Source organism: Pteropus vampyrus, unplaced genomic scaffold (genome assembly GCF_000151845.1).
Source record: "Pteropus vampyrus isolate Shadow unplaced genomic scaffold, Pvam_2.0 Scaffold25, whole genome shotgun sequence".
NCBI lineage: Eukaryota > Metazoa > Chordata > Mammalia > Chiroptera > Pteropodidae > Pteropus > Pteropus vampyrus.
In genome coordinates, this window is record NW_011888806.1 from 8,223,647 (window position 1) to 8,245,055 (window position 21,409).

General features: G+C 34.6%; 1 protein-coding gene across 1 annotated transcript in view; it reads left to right on the forward strand.

Annotated features, from left to right (window-relative positions):
* FAM13A (family with sequence similarity 13 member A) overlaps nt 1–21,409 on the forward strand; it is a 247,805-nt gene that overhangs the window by 156,133 nt on the left and 70,263 nt on the right. Inside the window, exon 8 of the mRNA XM_011356296.2 lies at nt 13,402–13,443. Coding sequence (XP_011354598.1) covers nt 13,402–13,443 — 42 coding nt within the window. The remainder of the gene's footprint in view (nt 1–13,401; nt 13,444–21,409) is intronic.

Below are 21,409 nucleotides of genomic sequence, written 5' to 3' on the forward strand. Positions count from 1 at the left end.
AGTCTCAGTTGCCCAAGTTCACATTTTTTAATTTCTTAAATTACTTTTGCCAATCATATTTCAGCTTAAACTGCTTTACATGCAGTTGCATTCCATCTCATATAAATGCTTCCTTTAAGTAAACTATAGTTTTAATTATAGAGGGTTTTATTAGTGAAAATGATTTTTTAAATCAAATAGTAAATATAATTTGTAAAATTGAGAAACTCAGGATAAAATGAATTTCATTTTTAAAAACCATGCCACCAATATTTTACTGAATGTTTATTTTAATAATGAAAAAAAGATAAACAAACATTGTGTTTATTTGCAAAATGGTTCCTGCAGATATATAACCAGTGTAGCTGTTTTTCTTTCACTGTAATGGCAAGTGCAGTGTGATGGGGACTTGATGAGGAGTGTCCCAAGCAAGAATTCCTTTTCTAAAAATTAATAACCCAAGGGAGCAGAAAGTGGTTTATAGATAGATCTGAAATTTTTCCATATTAATTTAGTGGAAAGGTCCACATGCTTGTAAGAAACCAAAAGTACATTTTTTTGGAGTCTTGATTTGGTTTCCAACATTAAAGTCGGGGGCTTGTTTTTTTTATAATGATATCAGTTCTTAAGAATCTTAAGCAAGTCATATTCTAGATAAGAATATTGGCTGTTACTGAACTCTGTAATAAGCTACTTGATACAACTATTAGGAAGAAAAGAGATCTTTATCCTGCTAAAATACTGTTTGAAGAGTTAAGTTGATGAAAGCTAAAACGGACTCAGCATTATTTTGCACTTTTAGTCCTTATCAATAAAACTAAGAGGAATAATTGGAATTTGCATTCAAGAATGCTGATTAGTACATTCAGTTTGCTCAGCTCTGAGAGTTTAATTTGATTGATTACCCTGCAATCTTCATTTCCAGCCTATGTGTGCCTTTGATTACAAACCTCCTGAAGGCAAAGGTCAGGTTTGTGTGATTCTCTTTGTTAAGGATATCTTGTGAATTTAAGTGCTTATGCAGAAAACTTTCTAGTTCCTGGTTCAGTATCTTTGGCTAAGGATCTCTGTGACTCTCTGGTAATGATGACTCTTGCCAGTGCCCTCACTGTCCCGCTGCCTGAAGGTTGCAGAGCCTTGCAGCATGCCTGCGGACTGATGGAGTGAGTGCTCTGCTCCGTTCTGTTGGGGCATTAAGAGGTTAGAAACCGAATTAAGAGTGGATGAGTAAAAAAACGGCTTCAATACCAGTTAAAGAAATTGATACTCACCATACTGAGCAGAGAGGCCAATGCTTCTCATACTTTAAGTACTTGAGAATTAACCTGAGGACCTTATTTTCAAAATCAGAGTCTTCCTGCTGCCCTTTCCCTGGACTTAATATGAATCTGGGTGTGAAAGGGAAATCATCTACATTTTAACAAACTTCCTAAAAGCAAATCTGATAAAAATGGTCCACACATTCATAGAAACACTGATCTAAACTCTAGTTAATGATTATAGTTGGTGTAAAGCCTTCGACAGCAGAAGTATATTAGAATCTAACACTATTCAACATCCCCAAATAGCATACTTAGTATCATGACCTTCTGTGAGGTGTTTTTCATAATTGATGCTTTCATTCACTAGATGGCGTTACCTATTTAAACAAAGCATACTTAAAATGTCGTTTAACATTTTCTCTATGACCAAACACCACTCTGCACTGTCAGCGATAATAAGGTAATTAAGACACCAGCTCTGCTTCAAAGAGGTCACATGCTAGTGAGAATACAGACACATTACCAGACAATTACAATACATGTGGTGAACTCAGTAATGGACAGTATGATTAGCATAATAATAGAGATGTGCCTACATGGATAACATCGCCCTATGTTTTATTTAACCTCATATACGCGTATGATCTTATTAGAGGGCGTGTTTGAACCCTAATGTCTCCTTTGTTTATAATTTCTGTGAGTGACTTTTTGGCCTTTCTTAGCATATTGTGAAAGTATGTAGAAGGTAAATTTGTTACTGCTAATCTGCAGCTGAGATGAAAATAACAGATGAAGTTGAAAGCTAGGAATGAAATAAAACACTTTGATCTCCTTTAATGTATTTTGCTGTTTATTACTTAATCTAGTTTGCAGACTTTCCAGGATGGAGTTGACTATTTAGAAAGTCATGATTTTTAGAAAAAACTGCAGAGGCTGAATGCTTAAAATGTGACCTGATCCTCTGTAAAGCGAAGACCTCAGTTCTTGAAGTTCACTTAAATTGGCTTAAGTTAAAGATAGGATCTTATTACATATCTATTGAGATGGTTATCCCAATTTTTTAAAAATACTAAAATATTTACTTGTAATTCTTACACTTAATTTTAAAACTCAACACATCGTATAGCATTGATGGGTATTCTTGCTATGTGAAAAAGCACCCCAAAAGAAATTATACAGAAATAAATGAAAAAACTATATTAAGAATTGAAATAAAAGTTTTCTCAAGTGACTAAATTTACATTTTGTTACAAATGAGATAGTATGTTTTATCGGATTCCAGGCTTTACTTATACCTCAGGCTCTTTGCATGATTCATATTCCATTGGATTTTTTTCATGAGATATTATAGTTCTATAGGTGAGAATCTCTATTTTATGTATAGAAAGATTTCATTAGGCTAAGAAAAAGGTCTTAACTCTGAGTCTTATGTCTAACAAAACTCTAAACTTTCACAGTAGTATTTTGATTTGCTAGATTAACTTTACAATAACCACTAATTCAGTTTATATCCACAAAGAATTATGATGGAGAATGAAGAGCACTAGTGTTAATTTAGATTCCTTTGGTTTTAATGGATTGACATCTGCTTTCACATATTAGCATCCTATTCTTTCCTTGGTTTATTTACCAAAGTGGGAAACTGAGATTAATAATGTCTGTGACATTCTCTTTGTTATTACTTCATTTAGAAAATTCTGATATTCAATATATGTTACTGAATATTTTATGTGGGAGAAATAAATCATAATTCCAAATTGCAATGGCTCTTTTAAGAAGATTTCTAGCAGCAGGATTAATTAGCATGGGAAATTTTCACTGAAACTTCTTATCGGTAGAATTCATCTGGTCTTTCTAAGTATTGGTCTTTAGACCATCCTCTTGCAAACAAGTAAAATTGATAACATGGGGATGATATGGGTGTTAACCAGGAAATAACCCAGGTAAAATGGTCCTGCTCATGTGTCCTCTGTGTGGTGTTAGAGAGCCCTCTTCTGCTTGTGGTGGTGACACCTTCAGTTAATATATTTATGTATAAACCCACGTTATTCCTAACTTGTTGGCACTTTGATAACACTCCCTGCGCTCCCACCTCTCTCCGCCCACAAGCACAGTCTAAGAAGGAGTTAAAAGGTGCCTCACTTCAATCTGGGTTAATCCTTGTGGGGTTGTATAACTTAGACTTGATCATATGCATGGTGGGTACAGAGTAGTAATGAGGAGGCATTAAGAACAAATCAGACCCCTATGGGCTCTATTCCCATAAGATGGTTACAGTACCTCTGGGGTCTAAATATTTGCTCGGTACTCCGAAAGAAGAAGACTATATGAGCTAAGGGGAGGACGTTTTTCAATTTTATGGAGAGATCACCCTGTCTAAACCACTGAAAAAGTAGAAGTGTTAGGTATTCAGCACAAAACAGTGGGGAAAGCAGTGGAAAGGTAGTAAACTTGTCATCAAAAACCATATCCAGACACTGACAGCTAGCTAGCCTTATAAATTTTGGCAGGTCATTTTCCACATCAACTAAAGGGATAATAATACTCAACATAGTTACTTATGAAGGAAATTTTGGAGTTAAAGAATATGATAGTTTTTTGTAAATGATAAAACTACTCAGACATAAAGAGTAGTATTTTGCTTTTCTCTTGGTTTTATTATCCTTATACTTGCAATACCTTTTAATTCCTTGATTACAGGAGTGTTTAGCACAGTGAAATTGAGGCTCTATCACTGCATTGCATTTTATTGGATGAATTTTGGAAAGTGACCTAAAAAATAGTTTGTGGAAAATACCATTGAAAATACCATGGAATCAAATTTCTTGAAACTCTCAAAACTTTTTACCTTATTTTTTTTCCTATGATACTTAAATATATTTATGTGGTGATCAGAATGAATTCCAGAGAAATTGTTTGTACTGTATAAGACCTTTTAAAAGTACTAATCTTCCCTTAAGAAATAAGTAACTCCAAATAACTTTTTTTGGTAATAGCTTTATTAAAATGTAATTCACATAGCATACAATTCACCTACTTACAGTGTACAATTCAATAATTTTTAGTATAGTCACAAAGTTGTACAACCATCAGTCAATTTTAGAATATTTTTGTCACCCAAAAAGAAACCCTATACTTTATAGGTATCAACCCCTACTGTAGAATGAAAGTTTGTGTTCCCTCAGAATGCATATGTTGAAGCTCGAATCCCCAGTGTGATAGGATTGGTATCCTTTGAGATGAAGGGACCAGAATTTCCCCCTCGCCATGTAGGGACACAGCAAGAAGGCAGCTGTCTGCAAGCCAGAGAGAGAGCTCACCAGAACCTCACCGTGCTGGCACCTGTCTCAGACTTCCAGCCTCCAGAGCTGTGAGAAATAAATGTTGTTTAGGCCACCTAATCTGTGGTATCTTCTCTAGTAGCCCAAACTGACTTGAACAACCCTCAATCCCCCTATCCCAGCTCTAGGCAACCAATAATTACTTTCTGTTTCTATAGATTTTCCTGTCTACACACTGCATTATAGCCTTGCACAGATTATCACGAAGCCAGATGTGGAAATTGATTTTAATTCTTGCATATGAAGGTATGTTAATGAGAAATAATGGGGACAGGGGTAGTAAAACACAAAATAGTAGGAAGCCCTACAAGTTGATTTTTCAAATTAAGGTACATAAGTGAAAAAATAAAAATAGTAGCAGCGAGAGAGGGAAGAGACACAGGATACATTTTATAAAACCTTTAAGGTTTCAGGTCAGGAAAATATGGTATTGTCACATTGAACATAAGAAAAATCAGAAAACTTGAATTTAATAGAAATAAAAATGAACCAAACAACTTCACTCCTGATGTCTGTCATGTCACCTAACCTGCCAGACCTGGTTGGAGCTGTCTTCTGCCTGGCTCTGTGGCCTTCAGCCAGTTAACCTTTCTAAGACCTGTTTTTCTTATCTGAAAAATCTGGTTAGTAATACTTCCCTCTAAGGGTGTCTGTGAGGATTGAGCGAGAAAATGTATATAAAGCTCTTGGCCCAAAGTCTGGCTTGTTATGGTGAATTCGTCAGTACATGGTAGCTGCGTATCCCTTTTTCATAATATCAAATTTCAAGATTCTTTCTCCCTGGGCTATAAATTCTGTAAGGTTGGGACCATATCTTAATAGCCTGTATATCTCCAGCACCTATCATAGTCTCTGATAAGTAGACACTCAGAAAATGCTGAATGAACATGTGCATGTGCCATGAAATCTCGCAAAGCCAGAGCATAGGTAGACATCAAGCCTATATACACTTGCCAGTGGCTCATCATCCTAAAAAACAGTGTAAAATCATGATAATGTAGAAACAAGTCCTTGACTCATTGTTCTGTGCAGAGCCCCCTCTGACAGTGGGATGGTTTGTGAAGGGGAAGATGACAGGATAATTTACATTGCTTTCTGTGCATTTTTGTCTGCCTCAAGAAATCCACATTCATAATTACCAGTTTAGAAAATTATATGTCTGTTAAATAAAAACTTAACGAATTATTAAGAATATTATAATTAAAGTAATTATTGAAAGAAGTTAGTAAAAATCATTTACTATTTCCTTCTGCAGGTATTCCCATATTCTTTTAATTTTGTTTCAATAATTAAAGATTAGAAACTTTTATTTACTAATGTCCTAAAAATTTTTTTTATCAAACAATATCCACCCCCTCTAAAAGAAAGTTATTATATTTATATTCTAAGTTACTTCCTCCTATGGCAATCTTCATATGTCTATAATAATGATAAACATCACGTTTCTAAAGAAGCATCCCTAAGACAAATGAAAGCTTCTAGCTGCCTTGAAAATAGTTTTGTGACTGAAGCAAAAATTCCTTTAAGCCCCAAGCAACTGTTGGGTTTGCAGTGAGGTGAAATAATTTTTTTCTGCTCTCAAGCCTTAAAAAACAGATACAGTTTGTGGCAGGAACATATTCAAACATTACCTTACCTGAACATATCCTTTTCTAGGTTCACTAGACATTAGAGAAAGTACAGTGTTTACGTTGCTGGAATAATGGCAGAACTCCCACCTCTAATTGTGCATTTGGAGAAAATAAATTACTTAAGTAAGGATGGAAGAAAATCCATAGCACGGTTGCAATTTCAACTTTTGAACAGATGGGAACAAGATAACTTAAAATAATCAACATACAGCTATCTGAGAATGCTTCTAGCTGGCAAAATTAATTTTACAAATTATATATATTGTGTTAGCACTCAACCAAGTCTTGATGATGCTGATTTCATTCAACAGTCATTTGTTGAGCACCTGTAGTGTTCTAGATACTTTGGTAAGTGCTGGTGGTACAAAGATAAGGAGATCCAGGAGGCGGGGCAAGCATCTGAACTCAGGAATTTTGGTGTCGTATGCTAAGCACTTGCTTATAGCTGTGAACAGAGTTTCTCAGATGTCTGGAGGAAGAAGCCAGCTCCCTCTCCAGGGTGCTGGAAATGGCTTTAGATGACATTAGAGCTGAGAGATGAAGTATTTACCAGATGAAGAGAGGTGGAGGAAGCATTTAATAAAGAGGGAACGGCATGTACAAATGGGGAGAGTTATAGAGGTGCAGTGAGAAGCCTAGAGAGATATGCTGGACTTAGATTGGGAAGAACTTGTGCACCAGGTTTAGACATTTAAATTTTACCCCAAAGGCAATGCAGAAGCAAGAGAAGCTTTTCAGTTAGGACGATGAATCTGGTAGGAGTATTAAAGATAAACTGGGGTGGGTAGCAGGGAAAGAGAGAGTATTGCCCCTGTGAAAGACTAAGGCACTAGAAATGGAAAGGAAAAATTGTATTCAAGAGACTTGTTTTTTCTGAGATCAAATCAATACAGTTTGGCGGTTTGCCAGATAAACTTCTTTAAGGAGAGTAGTGGGTTTGTTAACATGATTTAAATATTATAAAAGGAATGAGGATTCTGTTCTGTCACTCTAAATATGATTCCAGCTAGGATCCCCTGTGAAGTGTGATCTCCAGTGATCCCACTGTGAGCCTGTTGGCTATGTCAATCAGCAGGTTGTTATGGTTCACTTTTGTGTAGAGAGACACAAAAGAATGAGAAGGTAAAGCACTCCACCCTTTCCTGCTTAAAAACTTTACTCCTCTTCCCCCACATGAATACACCCTCACCCCCCTCCAATTTCTAAAAGATTGAAAGCTGTCAATCGAAAGGGCATCCAGCAATGAAACTTAACTGGGTAGATGGAATTGAAATAAAATGAGATGTTCCTTAGTTCCCTTCAAGTGTAATAGTTCTCTGAATCTGAAAGATAATGCAGGTGATAAAGAACGCCACAGTCATAAAATAAAGAAGAATCCAAAGAGCATGCATCCCCAAGTCTCATTCTTGATGCCATCCTGTGGTACAACCAGGAAAATAATATTTAAAAGAGACTCTGTCAGCCCCCATGGCCTTCCAGCATTACGTCCTCATGCCCCCTCCTGGGCGTATCTGAACCCACTTTCTCTCCATGTTTGTCTCTGCTGTTCACACTGCCATGCATGATTCTAGCAGTGGGGCAGAGAAGGAAAAAGTATTTTCTCTCTGTCATGTGAGATCTTAATTCAACAACATTCATCGAGTGGCATTATATACATCAAGCAGTGGCATTATATATGTATAGCATTTGCCTATATTTCTGTCCTCTGGAACATTCACAAACTTTTATAGCTCAAATCACTTGAAAATATATTTAAAGTGTGAAGCTAAATATGCAGATTCTGTTAATTATTTTGGTAGCCAGCCACATTAACCAGTTAGAAAGTGTATTTGTCATAGTGTTTTGGAACAGTATTTTTCAGTGTGGGTCATGACCTATCACTGATCATAAAACCAATTTAGCAGGTCGTGACCAGTATTTTGTATAATTTTTGTAAGTAAAATATAACAAAATAAACAATAGCCAAAGTAAGAATAATTTCATGAAATTTGTGTTCATTTTATGTGTATGTGTACTCTCATGTAAAATGTATTTCTCACTGGATGATGGCCAAAAGTTTTTTACAGTATCGTATCTGGACTAACTATTAAGGATAGTTTATTTGAATGAGAGGTTAATACAGGCCTAGAAATTAAATCCCCATGTCAGTATGGGAAGTCAATTCTAGTTTGTAGCCTTCCTACAAATGAATTTTCAGAGTATAACTTTTTTGTAAGATGGAGACACCTTTGTTGGGCAGGTTCTTATTTCTGAATTTAGAAAAAAAAAAAATAGCAGATGTATTAGTTTCTTAAAGCTGCTGTAACAAAGTACCACAAACAGGGGGCTTAAAACAACAGAAATTTATTGTCTCACTATTCTAGAGACCAGAAGTCCCAAATCAGTGTGTTGGCAGGTACACGTTCCCTCTGAGGGTGCTGGTGAATGCTGCTTTAGGTCTTTCTCTTAGCTTCTAGTAGTTCTTTGGCTCGTGGCAGCGCAACCTCATTCTTCACCTGGCATTCTCCTGTGCACATGTCTGTCTCTGTGTACACACAGAGACACTTTTTAAGAAAAAGATTTTCAGTTTCAAGGTGGCCTCTTCTGTAAACTCTCAGTTACAGGACTTATGTTCAACTAGTTTTTGGATGGTTCTCCAGGTTGATCGTTGTATAATTTAGTTGTATTTTTAGTGTGGTCACGGGAGGAAGAAAACACAGCATTTACCTACTCTGCCATCTTGACTGGAAAGCCCAAATTTCCCCTTTTTCTAAGAAAGTCAGTCATATTGATTTAGAGCCCACTCAAATGACTTCATTTTAATTTGATCACCTCTGTAAAGACCCTGTCTCCACATAAGGTCACATTCCGAGGTACTGGGGATTAGGGCTTCAACACATCTTTTTGAGGAGACACAATTCAACCCATAACTGTATTTCAAATTTCCACTAGGCAGTCCAAAAAGTGGTAGAAATATTTTTCTGTCCTATTGGGAAAAAAGCTTTAAATTTTTGGAAGTCTTTTTGTTTTGTCTGTTTGTTTTCCTCCAAAATAATACCTCTTATTGTTGGCTAAAAATTCATGTCCTGTGAATATTAACAGCTTCAGCTCTTTGCATTTACCCTTTGGTCAGGGAAAATCAATTTGCTCTTGAACATCAATTGTTTGTTTTTATTCCTACTAGCTAGGTGTTGCATTTTTAGTCACAATATTTAGATAATAAATGGTAAAAAAAAAAAAAAAAAAAAAAAAGCTTGGATATATAATAAAGAAGTATATAGACATCTACAAAAATATCCCCCAAAATTACAGCTGCAAACACTTAGCTACAAACTTATCTGAAAACTTTTACATTTGTTTTCCAAAAAGAACAGAGAGATATTTTTCCCATGTTCCAATGGGGCCAAACCAAAAACCTGAGCAGTAGAACACAGACTTGCTACGTCATTCCTCAATTGGAGTGGGGCATGGCTAATGCCTGAGACTGTGGATAAATCAAAAATGCTTGATGAGTGTAATACTTATGTTTTACAGAGGAAGGAAGGAAAGAAAATATTCTAACTTCACTCACCTGATCATTCTCTAAGAAAATTCATCTAAAAATTCTTAGCACATTCTGTTGAAACATGAGGAAAAAACCTGAATTTTGTAAAAATGTTTACTTGATTCTTTTAATTTTATCTTTTCTCTTGTCTCTCACTTCCTCTTTTCTTTTCCTCTTTTTCTTTTTAAGCCCCCATAGATGCTTTTACTAGTTTTTTCAATGAATGGAACCTAATCCTTAGCATTTGCCTATATTTCTGTCCTCAAGAACATTCACAAACTTTTTTTTCTAGCTCAAATCGCTTGAAAATATATTTAAAGTGTATAGCTAAATATGCAGATTATGTTAATTATTTTGGTAGCCAGCCACATTAACCAGTTAGAAAGTTGGACTAATTGGAACATTTCAAAAGGGAATTGAATGGAATGGTGGTTTGATCAAGTAATTGAAAGTCCAGTCTGAATACCTCACTCTGGGAATTCTCTCAACAGTATTTGGTTTTCTTAGACATAGAAAACACCAAGCTTTTCTTGATTTCAATTAGCTACCGTGTAATTAAATTGATAGGCATTGCATTCTGTGGTTTCAGTTTAGAAATAGGGGAGCTCTTAAAGATTTTAAGTCTAGGTGTCATTCATTTATCTGCATTTACCAATGTTGTGCTATATTAAATAAGTTAGAAAGGACCCTACCAAAACCCTAATATCTATGTTATTGTCATTCTCATTTGTAGCTTCTTAGATTCGAACTATTCCTTGGGTCTATTTGATAAATGTTCTTCCTACGGGCAGTTGTTTTGAGAGAATATAATACTACATGTCTGAGGACATTAAGCACCTGATTACCTGACACTCATGAGTTGATTACCCAAATCTTTCAATATATATTTGAATTTTTTTTTGAAAGGCAAACTAATTGACCACTTAAGCTTGGCCATTATTCAGAGTCAGCAAACAGGAAATAATTAAAACATGAGGTTTATACTAGTAACCAAAGAGGAAATTGAGGAAATTCCAGATTGTTACAGTTTTTCATTGGCTTCATTTCATGACACACACTGCCTTTCATTCACATTACATGTGCTTATTTAAAAAAAAATTAAAAATGAATCAGAATTAATTCTCAATTTAAAAGTGAGGCAAAAAATGTGACTCATTTAATATCATTGGACATGCCTGAGGGTGGCACAAACCAGAAATAGGCATAAATAACTTCTGTACAGGTCTGAGTGCCTATAATAATAGGACAACATCCATTTTACACAGATGTAGAAATGGTGATCTTTTCAAATGTTTTTCATTTTGATGTGTAAATTTTGTGGATAAGTTTATTTTCTCAATTCTATTTAGAAGAATTGTTCTTGGCCATTTTTCCTTAAAATTGCCTTTGAAATCAGTGCATTGCATTGATTTTTAGAACTGATTTAATCAATTCGAAATCAATGCTGTAGTTGTTTCAGAATTTATACCTTTGTCAAGATTACATTACCAAACCCCAGGCAAGGGTCCTTTTATGAAAGGGAAAAGAGGAATATGCTAATTAACTATCAAAATTGCTTTGTTTGTATCCTCATTTCCTTTTTGAATTATATTGTTCTCCTGGGGTATTATGCATGAGATGCTGTCCTGTGGACTGATGCTAATTGAGTAAATCTAACACCAAGCCTGTTTCAGTTTATTTATTGCAGCATTTACATTTTTCTTTTTTGGAACATAGAAAACTAGTCAAAATTCAGGGACATATCCAAATTAGGAATCTAATTTTGTCTTTCATTGACAAATTTACTTTGTGTAAATGCAGCCTGAAAAATATTTGCTTCTGATAAATAACTTGTGTTTGTATCTGGAGACATTCTTGACATACTACCAGTATGTTTTAATCAATTAATCACTTTATATGTTCTACCAGGCATCATGTCTTGCGGGTGGACTTTGACTAAGGTCAGGATAAAGTTGCTGTAATCAAAGGTGTGACAGGGGGCTTAAGAGGTCTGCACAATCTTGTTGAGGGGTGCTGGAATGCAGACTAGCCATCACATGAATTTTCTTTGCTGACCAATTCATCTCACTATATTTTGATAGGTTGAAATCGAAGGGAAGACAGTAAACAGTAAAAATAGACTAACATGTAATATAATAATTTATAAATCACTAGCTATGCAACGTGGATGTTATATGCCCACTCTGAGCCTGCTTTCCTCAAGTGAGGGGCAAGTACCAGGGAGGGTTTTTGTGAGGATTAACATGAGATAATGTAGACCATCTGGTGGTACCTGGCTGGTGAGTACATGAGTGAGGGAGAGAAGGTGTAAAGGAAGAAAGAATTTATTGACTTTGATTGCCTCTGCTACAAAGAGGTTTTGTACATGTTATGCAAAACACACAAACAGCTGTTTTCAGAACCTTGCACCATCTTAATTATCTCCCAAAAGCACTTCTAAACTCTAAGAAAACCAACTGTATTGATAACTGAGTGTTCACTAAAGGTCCCTTGTTTTCATTATAATTTGTTGCATGTTAGAGTTAAGGACCTGTTTTGGGCAAAGAAGTATCTGTGTGCATGTGTGTGTGTTATAGAATAACTTCGTAATAAGATTTTGGTGATTGCCAATATAATATTACCAATTGAAGCAAACTTTTCTCTTTTCTAATGATGCTTAAGAAAATTAAAAATAGAGAGAGAGAACACTGATCTTAACTAGTTGCTTCCCCAAAGGTGGTGTACACCCCAAGTGGTGTACAGGATTAGCGACAGGAGTTCAAGAAGAAAACGTTAGAGCTTCTTTTTAAATTTTATCTGATATTCATATTTCTACTTTTATATGTCTAATAATACACATAGTATATAGAAAGATACTTAGTCATATATTGAGGGGAGTAACTGCTTAAAAGTTAATTTTATACGAGTGTATAATCAAAAACGTTCAAAGACCACTCCAGTAGACAGTAAGGAGGAAAGAGACTCTTTGTTTTGAGGTTGTTTATCAGAAGGAAGAAAAAAAACCATGATAAAGAAAGGAAAAAAATATTGTATATATTTTACATTTTTTCATTAAAGAGTTTTATATTAAGCTTCATATTGCTTCTCTGTTGTTTGCAGAACTTAAACTATTTTTATGATTTCACTTATGTACTTTCATATTATCTACACTTCTTAATGCTTAGAGTAACTGCAGAAGACAAAAAGCATGAGTGTTGTTTACTGATGCCCTTTTCATTGCTAGGGCTTTATTCCTGAAGTGGCTCACACTTAACAGGAATATTTTGAGGACTTTTTCTTACTTTCATCATCATGTTAATGAGCTGTAATTAGCATTATGGAGATAACTGAGTAGGTATTCATTTTAAGAGTTTATGTGTAATATATGCATACTTGGACTGGGCTTGTAGAATAAGGCAGTAAAAATCTTTCTCTTGAAAGTACATGTGAATTATTTTTGCCTTAGGCTAACCTTGAAAGAAACCTCTCTTGATGGTCTCCCTTGAAGAAGTAATTGACTTTGGTTGGGTCCAAGGTAGAGTGTGTTTTACTAACCTTACTCTGTTGTGAAATTAACTCTAATGTGTCAAAACAAAATTTGTGACAGTTAAAATAGAGTTTTAGTAAAATCAGCGTGTTATAATATTAACAAAATTATATTAATTCAAAATTTATTTTTCTTTTAGTTCACAGGAAGATGAAAGACCTATGTCACCTTTCTATTTGAGGTATTTATTTGATTTTTGTTGGTCTATTACAGGGAATGGAGGAGGGTTAAGTCTCTTTTGAGTTTATTTGCCCATTTAAATTCTTTTCAACAGAATAGTCTAGAGTGCAGCCAGACTAAGCTTATTGGAACCCGTACCATATTGTTCCCGCTGTATTTTTCTTCTCTTTGTTTAAGAAATCCAAAAACAAAAGTTGATATAGTTGAAAAGACTGAAATAAGATATTTTGTTTTAAATTCAGGAATGTCCAGGTAGCCATTTTAATTTCATAAAGGATCTGATGATTAGGCTGTAACCTAAATTTAAAAACCTCTATTCTATACATATATATATCAAGAAAGGGTGTGAATACAAGTCTTATTGCTGAAGAAGCCTTAGATTATGTTGCATCATTTTCTAGATAATGAAACTAAATATTCAGAAAGTTCATGAGCTTCAATATTATTTTCTAAAGTTTATAAAGCCAGAATAGCAACTACTAAAACAGATAAGTTTACAGAATTCAAAGTAGATGTTAGAGATCACCTCTCTAGATTAAAATGTTTGCTGTGTTAATGCGATTTTCAGTGAACCATCCCAACTTAGATATAACAAAGAATCAAGTTTTCTTATTGCATTTCTTTCCCCACTACCTACCAATTTCAAAGCCTTAGAAAATCCATTTGAAAATAAAATGAGCACAAATATTAAAGTTAAATTTGCTGAAGTTTTTAAAAATCCTCAATTATGAAATTTACTTTTTAAAAAGAAATGTCAGGATATATGAAACATAATTTGTGTATTTTGAATCTTATTTGTTGCAATAGTCTCAGAGTGAGATTTAGACTTTAGTTCATCCACCAGTAATTCAGAAATGTGTCATAAGACCTCAGGTTTAGCCAAGCAACTATTCAGTAGTGTTCTGGCTTTTAGTGATTTGAAGCACATTGCATAATCACTCTGTGGCAAGAGAGGGAACATTTGAGGTTTCAGTTTGAGGCAATATGGTGTACCATTTGATTCATCCTGGTTTTCTGCCAACCAAATCAGCATATTCTGGTTCATAAGCTATCTCAACTGTACAATTACTATAAACACGTGAGGATGTTGTTGCTGAGCACATAGTGACTCTGGTATTTATCATGTAAATACACACAGTACTATCACATAGATGATTATCATATTAATAGAAATTAAGTTTTACACAGTGCAAAATATTATAGCACGAGATCTTGTCAACTAATGAGATTATTAGTTCTCCAGATGTCTTATCTTTATTACTCTGGGCAACATCAATCTATGTTTTACATAGTGTCGAATTTTTTTTTTTTTACCACTATTATAAAAAGCAGATGGGACAAATTGGTTTGTAAGTGACAAGTCCTCAAAGACACAAATTGTGTTTTGTAATGTGATAATTTTTGTAATTACCAGACTAATAATGTAGTCTTGAAAAAGAAATTCTGTGCCTGCAAAATGAAAGTAAAAGAATGTAAAGAAAATTAATAGACTTGATGTATTACTAAAATCTTGATAGAAGCCATTTCACCTTTCAATGTTAAGAGTCATAAAAACTAAAATATGATAAAAAGTAGGAAAAAAGTGCAAACATGCAGTTTCTTTTCCTGAGTAACATATATGATAGTGTCAGAAATTATGTAAGAATTAGATTGGTACAAGTTAATTCAACTTTTTTTTCTTAATTACCCACTTGACATAAAGTAGGGGGTACGTATTGGTAAAACATAAACTGTTTTTTCAAATTATTTGCATGGCTGGTTTGAGATTGACTTTTCTAGTATACAGAATTTAAGTAGGAGAAAGAAAACATGATTGATAATTATGATTAAGTTCTTCTATATTTTTGGACTAGGAACATAACATGTCCACTGATAATTTAATTTATAAATTAGTGTACTTTTTGCACTGCCTCTAGTGAACAAATGAGTGCTTAAATATCTTAAATATATTTAAATAAGTTTTTGTAGTTTCTTTGCCTTCCATTCCTTTCCCTTCTTCTTTATTAAAGATTCCTTTGCTGCAATGCCCCAAAAGGGGAATTATTGCAAGACTCATTGATTTTATGATTAACATGATAAAAAACTAAATTGGCTTTTTTAAATCCAAAATAATATTTACTTTGCCTTTTGAAACATGAAAAATGATTAAAATTGCAGAATGATATCTTCCTTATTTAATATGGAATGTTATTTATTGTATTTTGACAATGTTGATTGGTCAAGGAGGTGCAGGGTTGGGAGGAAAAGCCCAATCAAGAGATGAGATACATCAGCTGAGATGGGTGTTCACCAGAAATAGATCCAGCCACAAGCAGCCAGGCAGAGGGGATGGTGGAGTACTCAGTTTGGTAGTTTATTCTGAAAGGTCCAGCATGAGGTAGAATGGCAAAACTCAGTGGTTGAAAGTCTGGAAGTGGCAGTCTTCAGGGAAACCAGATCAAAAGAGAGAGAAAATAAGAGCAAAGCAGGGCCCCAGTTTCAGAGGAAGGAGAGTAGATGATTCATAAAGGAACTCATATACAAAAATCAGACAAGGTGTGGAGACAAGGTGCATTATTTAATACAACAAGACAGAGTCTGTGTTTGGGGTAGAGGATAGAGCTGGAGAGCCTACAGAGAGACTACAGTGCACTAATGGAGGTTTCAGGACCTTCCTATTGCTGGAGGAAGGGGATACATGAAGGACAGGGAACCAGAGAGGCCATTGCAATTGTTACCTTGCTCCACTTTTCACCTTGTAGAATTTCAGTTTCTGTGATTGCAATTCTCTTTCAACAGTCATGGCTGAACCACATTTTAGTCTACTGTACATTTCAGTTCTCTTCAATTTTTTCTGTAGTAAGGTCGGCCTGTTATAAATAGACATACACTCATTCTAGATTAAATATCTTCTGTGATAAGAACTCTGTCTTCTCTAATTTCAGTATTTCTCCAGCCTAAGCTAACTTACCACAGAGCCATTTGTCCATGTTTTTAAAGGAAAGAAATAGTAGCTTCAAATCTATACCTGCCACTGTCCCATGTGGCAAGTTTATTGCAGCTACAGTAGTTCAAACAGTAGGTGTCATTGTTCCCCAGATGCTCATTAGAGATTACCTGCCTCGATGAGGTAAGGAAATGAAAGAGAAGGACAGCTTATGCCAAACCCTTAGTGAGACTGTCACAAAATGAACATGAACCTGCACACCTAAAGTGAAGAACATTCTTAGCTCAGACGTCCATGCTCTGGCCTCTTTCCTAGTCTAGGCTGGAATCCCAGAATAGGAGCTTCTACCTCAGTTGCTTAGATTGACACCAAAGCAACTTTTGCTGTACATGTTCTATGCAACATACAGCCGGTTATTGTCTGAATTCTTTTTCCTGTCATCTAGTTAGATCTAGCCGGGATCTATTGCTAGTTCTATTTCTGTTTGCCTGGGTCTTCAGTATCTGCAAGCCCAGGTTTCTGTGGTTATTTCCACTGAGACTAGGGTTTTTTCTGTTTCTCCTCATCTCTGCCTGCTGCTACGTACCTTCACTACTTTCACATTCCTTATGGGCAGAGTCAGCCTGTCCTCATCCCATCAGACTTCGACCCTTGAATTCCTTCTTTTTTATAAGTTCCTGGCTTGTACATATAGCCTGTGTACCTACAACCTGTCATTCCTGTACTTTATCAGATTCCTAACTATGTGCTTCAGGGGCTGCATACCTGTAACCAGTCTCGTTCACTGGGCTTTCACCAGCTCAGCTGGCCTCCGAATGGTGTCTCCTCGCTTACCTAACACCTGTCTTCTAGCAACTGCACTGATCTTCCTCTGCTTTCCCTTTCTCATTTTGTGCTCCATTGAAAACCTGAAATTGACAGTCTGTATCAATTTCAGCCCAAATTTTAATGCTCACAGTGCAAATTGAAGCCAAATTACTGTTTTAGCAAATTTGGAATTACTTAGGGTCAGCTTCAGTGTTTCATATATTTTTTAATTTTTCTGAAGCAGGAACATCAAATAGATTTATTTCTAACTTAGCTGTTTGGCATACAAACTCATTCTTTAGGAATTTGTTAATTTTTTTTATTGCTAGAACCTAGCAATCATCAATTTTATGAAAATCTTTTAACTAGAGTTTTCGTTGATGAAAAAAATTTAGCTTTGGATAAATTCAGATTAAAATATTGCCTGACATTTAATGGAATCTGGAAATTATATCATACCACTTCTATTTTGATATATAGAAAAATTCTTTCTAGATTATTTTTACAAAGCTTTTTGGGGATTCTCTCTCCAAACAATTTGTGTTAGAATTTGTAAGTTTATGACCTTTTGGTCATATTTTATTAAATTTTAATAGCTTACTTTTCTCCTTAAGCATACTCCTAAATTGTCGTTCTGAGGTATAAATCTCACATTATTAAATGGAATAGTTTAGGGAAATACAGCTTCTCAGACATTATATTTATTTATAAGCCTGTTTTGGGCTACTAACAAGTGGAACAAAGAAGCAGGCAATTTATTTAATTATATACTTGATTTTTTTTCCCCCAAGATGATAAAGTCAGCTAGATATTTGGGTGTCTTTAGACACAAATAACTGTATATTTAAAATATTTGTTTTCTTTGTCCTTTTTGACTACAGCAGTGTTCTAAACTGAGGAGTTATATCACCTCTGCCTGTGGAGCTTTTTTTCTCTTATGGGATGGTAAAATATAAATGAGAAAATTTTCCATTTTAATCATTTTAAATTAATTTTTAATTGCGATAAAATATACATAATATAAAATTTACCATCTTAAACATTTTTAAGTGCATTTCTCCTAGTAGTGCTCAAGAGTTCAATTTCTCCACATCCTTGTCAACACTTGTTATTTCTTCTTTTTTAATGATGGCATCTTTATGGTATGAAATATGTGGAGCTCTTTAAAAATGCTTGGGTCTCACTGGAAAAAATTCTGAGTCTCCAGAGGGGCTGGGTGTCCGTATTTTCAAAAAATATCATAGAATAATCTTTTTAACTTATAATGCTGAGAAAACTAGATATCTTTGTGCAAAAGCATGAAGTTGGACCTTCATCTGACACCATATACAAAAATGAACTCAAAATTCATCAAAGAAGAAAACATTGGGCAAAAGCTATACAACATTAGATTTGGCAGTGATTTCTTATATATGACACCGAAAGCATGAGAAACAAAAGAAAAAATACACAAATTAAATTTCATGAAAAATTTCTAAATTTTGTATATCAAAAAAAAAAACAAACCATTATCAACAGAGTAAAAAAGCAACTTAGAGAATGGAGAGAAATATTTGCAAATTGTGTATCTGATAAGAGATTAATATCTAGACTATATAGAGAACTCCTAAAACTCAACAACAAAAAACAACTCAATTAAAAAATGGGCAAAGAACTTCAATAGACATTTCTCTGAAGAAGATATACAAATGGCCAATAAACACATGAAAAGATGCTCAACATCACTAATAATCAGGGAAATACAAATTAAAACTACAATCAGATATCACCTCACACTCATTAGAAAGGCTGCTGTCAAAAAGAAAATCATTGTTGGCAAAGATGAAGAGAAGTCGAAACACTTGTGTATTACTAGTTGAAATATAAAATAGTGCAGCTAATAGGGAAAATAATATGGCAGTTCCTCAAAAAAATTAAACGTAGAATTACCATATGATCCAGCAATTCCACTTCTGGGTATATACTCAAAAAAATTGAAAGCAGGGTCCCAAAGAAATATTTGTACACTCGCGTTTGTAGCAGCATTATTCACAATAGTTAAAAGATGTAAACAACCCACATGTCCACCAACAGATAAATGAATAAACAAAATGCAATACATGCACACAATGGAATACTATTCGGCCTTAAAAAAGAAAAGAAACTTCTGATACACAACATGGATGAAGCTTGAGGACATTTATACTAAGTAAAATAAGCCAATCACGAAAAGACAAATACTGTATGATTCTACTTCTGTGTGGTGCCTAATATAGTCAAATCCATAGAAACACAAAATAGAATGGTGGTTGCCAGAGGCTGGGGGAAAGGGAGAATTGGGAGTTATTATTTAGTGGGTATAGAGTTTCAGTTACACAAGATGAAAAGAGTTCTGAAGCTGGATGGTGGTGATGGTTGTGCAGCAATGTGACTGTACTTAATGCCATACTTAAAAAAGGTTAAGATGGTAAATTTTATATCTATTTTACCACAATGAAAAAAGTGTCATGGGAGATTTTGATGCACACTTCTAGCTGAAAGTCACTGAACCAGACCAACAGGCTAATTATTTTATACTGCAGCATGGTTATAGATTTCAATACTATTTATTATACAATTCTTTAGGGATTCAATATTGAGTTCTTGACATCTGAGAATCATGTCATATTTTTTGCATAGTAAGAGATAAGTATAGATTCTGGGTTTACTTCTATCAATGCTAATGAAAATATTAAGCATATGTTTAGGCTATACTGAGAAACAAAAATAAATTATATAAATATTTATATTTTTATGCTTTTCTTCAGTCTCCCTCAGTATGAAAAATGTACGTTTAGAAAATGACACCTTTGTATTCATTCTGTTGAGATCTCTTGCTGCTTCATTCTTTAATCTCTCTGCCTCCCTATAGACTTCTATTTGTAAAAACTTCACACTTCAATAAAATATAAACCTCTAGTTTAAACAGGTAGCAGACTAGCTTTGCCTGATATAACTACTCCCAGCTTCCCATTTAAATTCTAATAATGATATAAAAGACAAAAACTAGAGATAGCTTTATAACAATAAGGACGAAAACCATATGTCACATCATGATGGGATGAACAGAGAAACATATTTTGCCTTGCAGACTTCATGTTCCACCATCTAAACAATACAGTAAGCAGAAAGAGAGGAGGGAAAAAAAAGAACTGACTTGGATTCTTTCCAGTGCATAGTGCACTGACCACTAAAGTAAGTGGCATTCCTCCAACTGAGCAGAAACTTATTTTCTGAACCATCCAGACCTAAGTTGCATATTATTTTTCTCTGCCCCCATCAGCTTCTTTATTTCACTATTTAGAGAATAGAACGTTCCATATACCAAACAGGAGAGAGTATGCTCAGTCACTAACAAAAGCATTGAGAAGGAGATAAAGGCAGGAAGATTATTAGATTTAATGCATGCTTTCAAGTGTACACTGCACAAAGACAAACTACAAATTTGTTTCCGACTCCAGCTTAGTCATGAAATTGGACCAAACAACAAGTCCACCAAAGTATGCATTGTGGATTGTTCTAGGGCAGACTTATATACTGGCTCTTAAATTCTAATTCCAAAAAGAAGCATCTGTCCACAGCCAAAGGACAATGAAATTAAGAACAATCTACCTGTCCAGGTTGTTGGTAATGGCTCAGCCTGGATTTATTGTCCCCCCTTAAGAACCGTTAAACACAAAGATCTATTTAAGACATATGAAGAAAAATTAGAAACTAAGGAAAAGGATACCCTGAGGACTCAGTGTAAAAACAGATTTTAGAGAATTGTCTTTTCATATGATTCAGAGGAACACTTGAGAAGTAATATTGCTAATCTTCTCCAAAAATGCTGAAGGACATAACCAACCCCTTTGAAACATTAGTAGGAACCTGTAAAAGGAGAATAGATCTAGAATTAAAAGGCTAGAGACAGAGAAGAATAGCTTAAATAAGGAGAGAAAAGGGAGTCTAGAAATGTTTTAACAGTGATTTTTTAAAAACTATGCGGGAAGCATTAAAGAGAAATTATGAAAAAATAAATCAGGTACATGTTGAGTGAGAAACTTGAAAACCTCTCCCAAAATCAAGAGGAAAAATATAAAGCAAAGAAAAATAATGCTAAGTATGAAGGTCAGAGATTGGAAAGCCAACTAGAAAATTATTACAAGGAAGAACGGATAAAAATAGAAGTAGACATCAAAGTTAATGTATGCCCAACTAATTGACAAGCAAATTT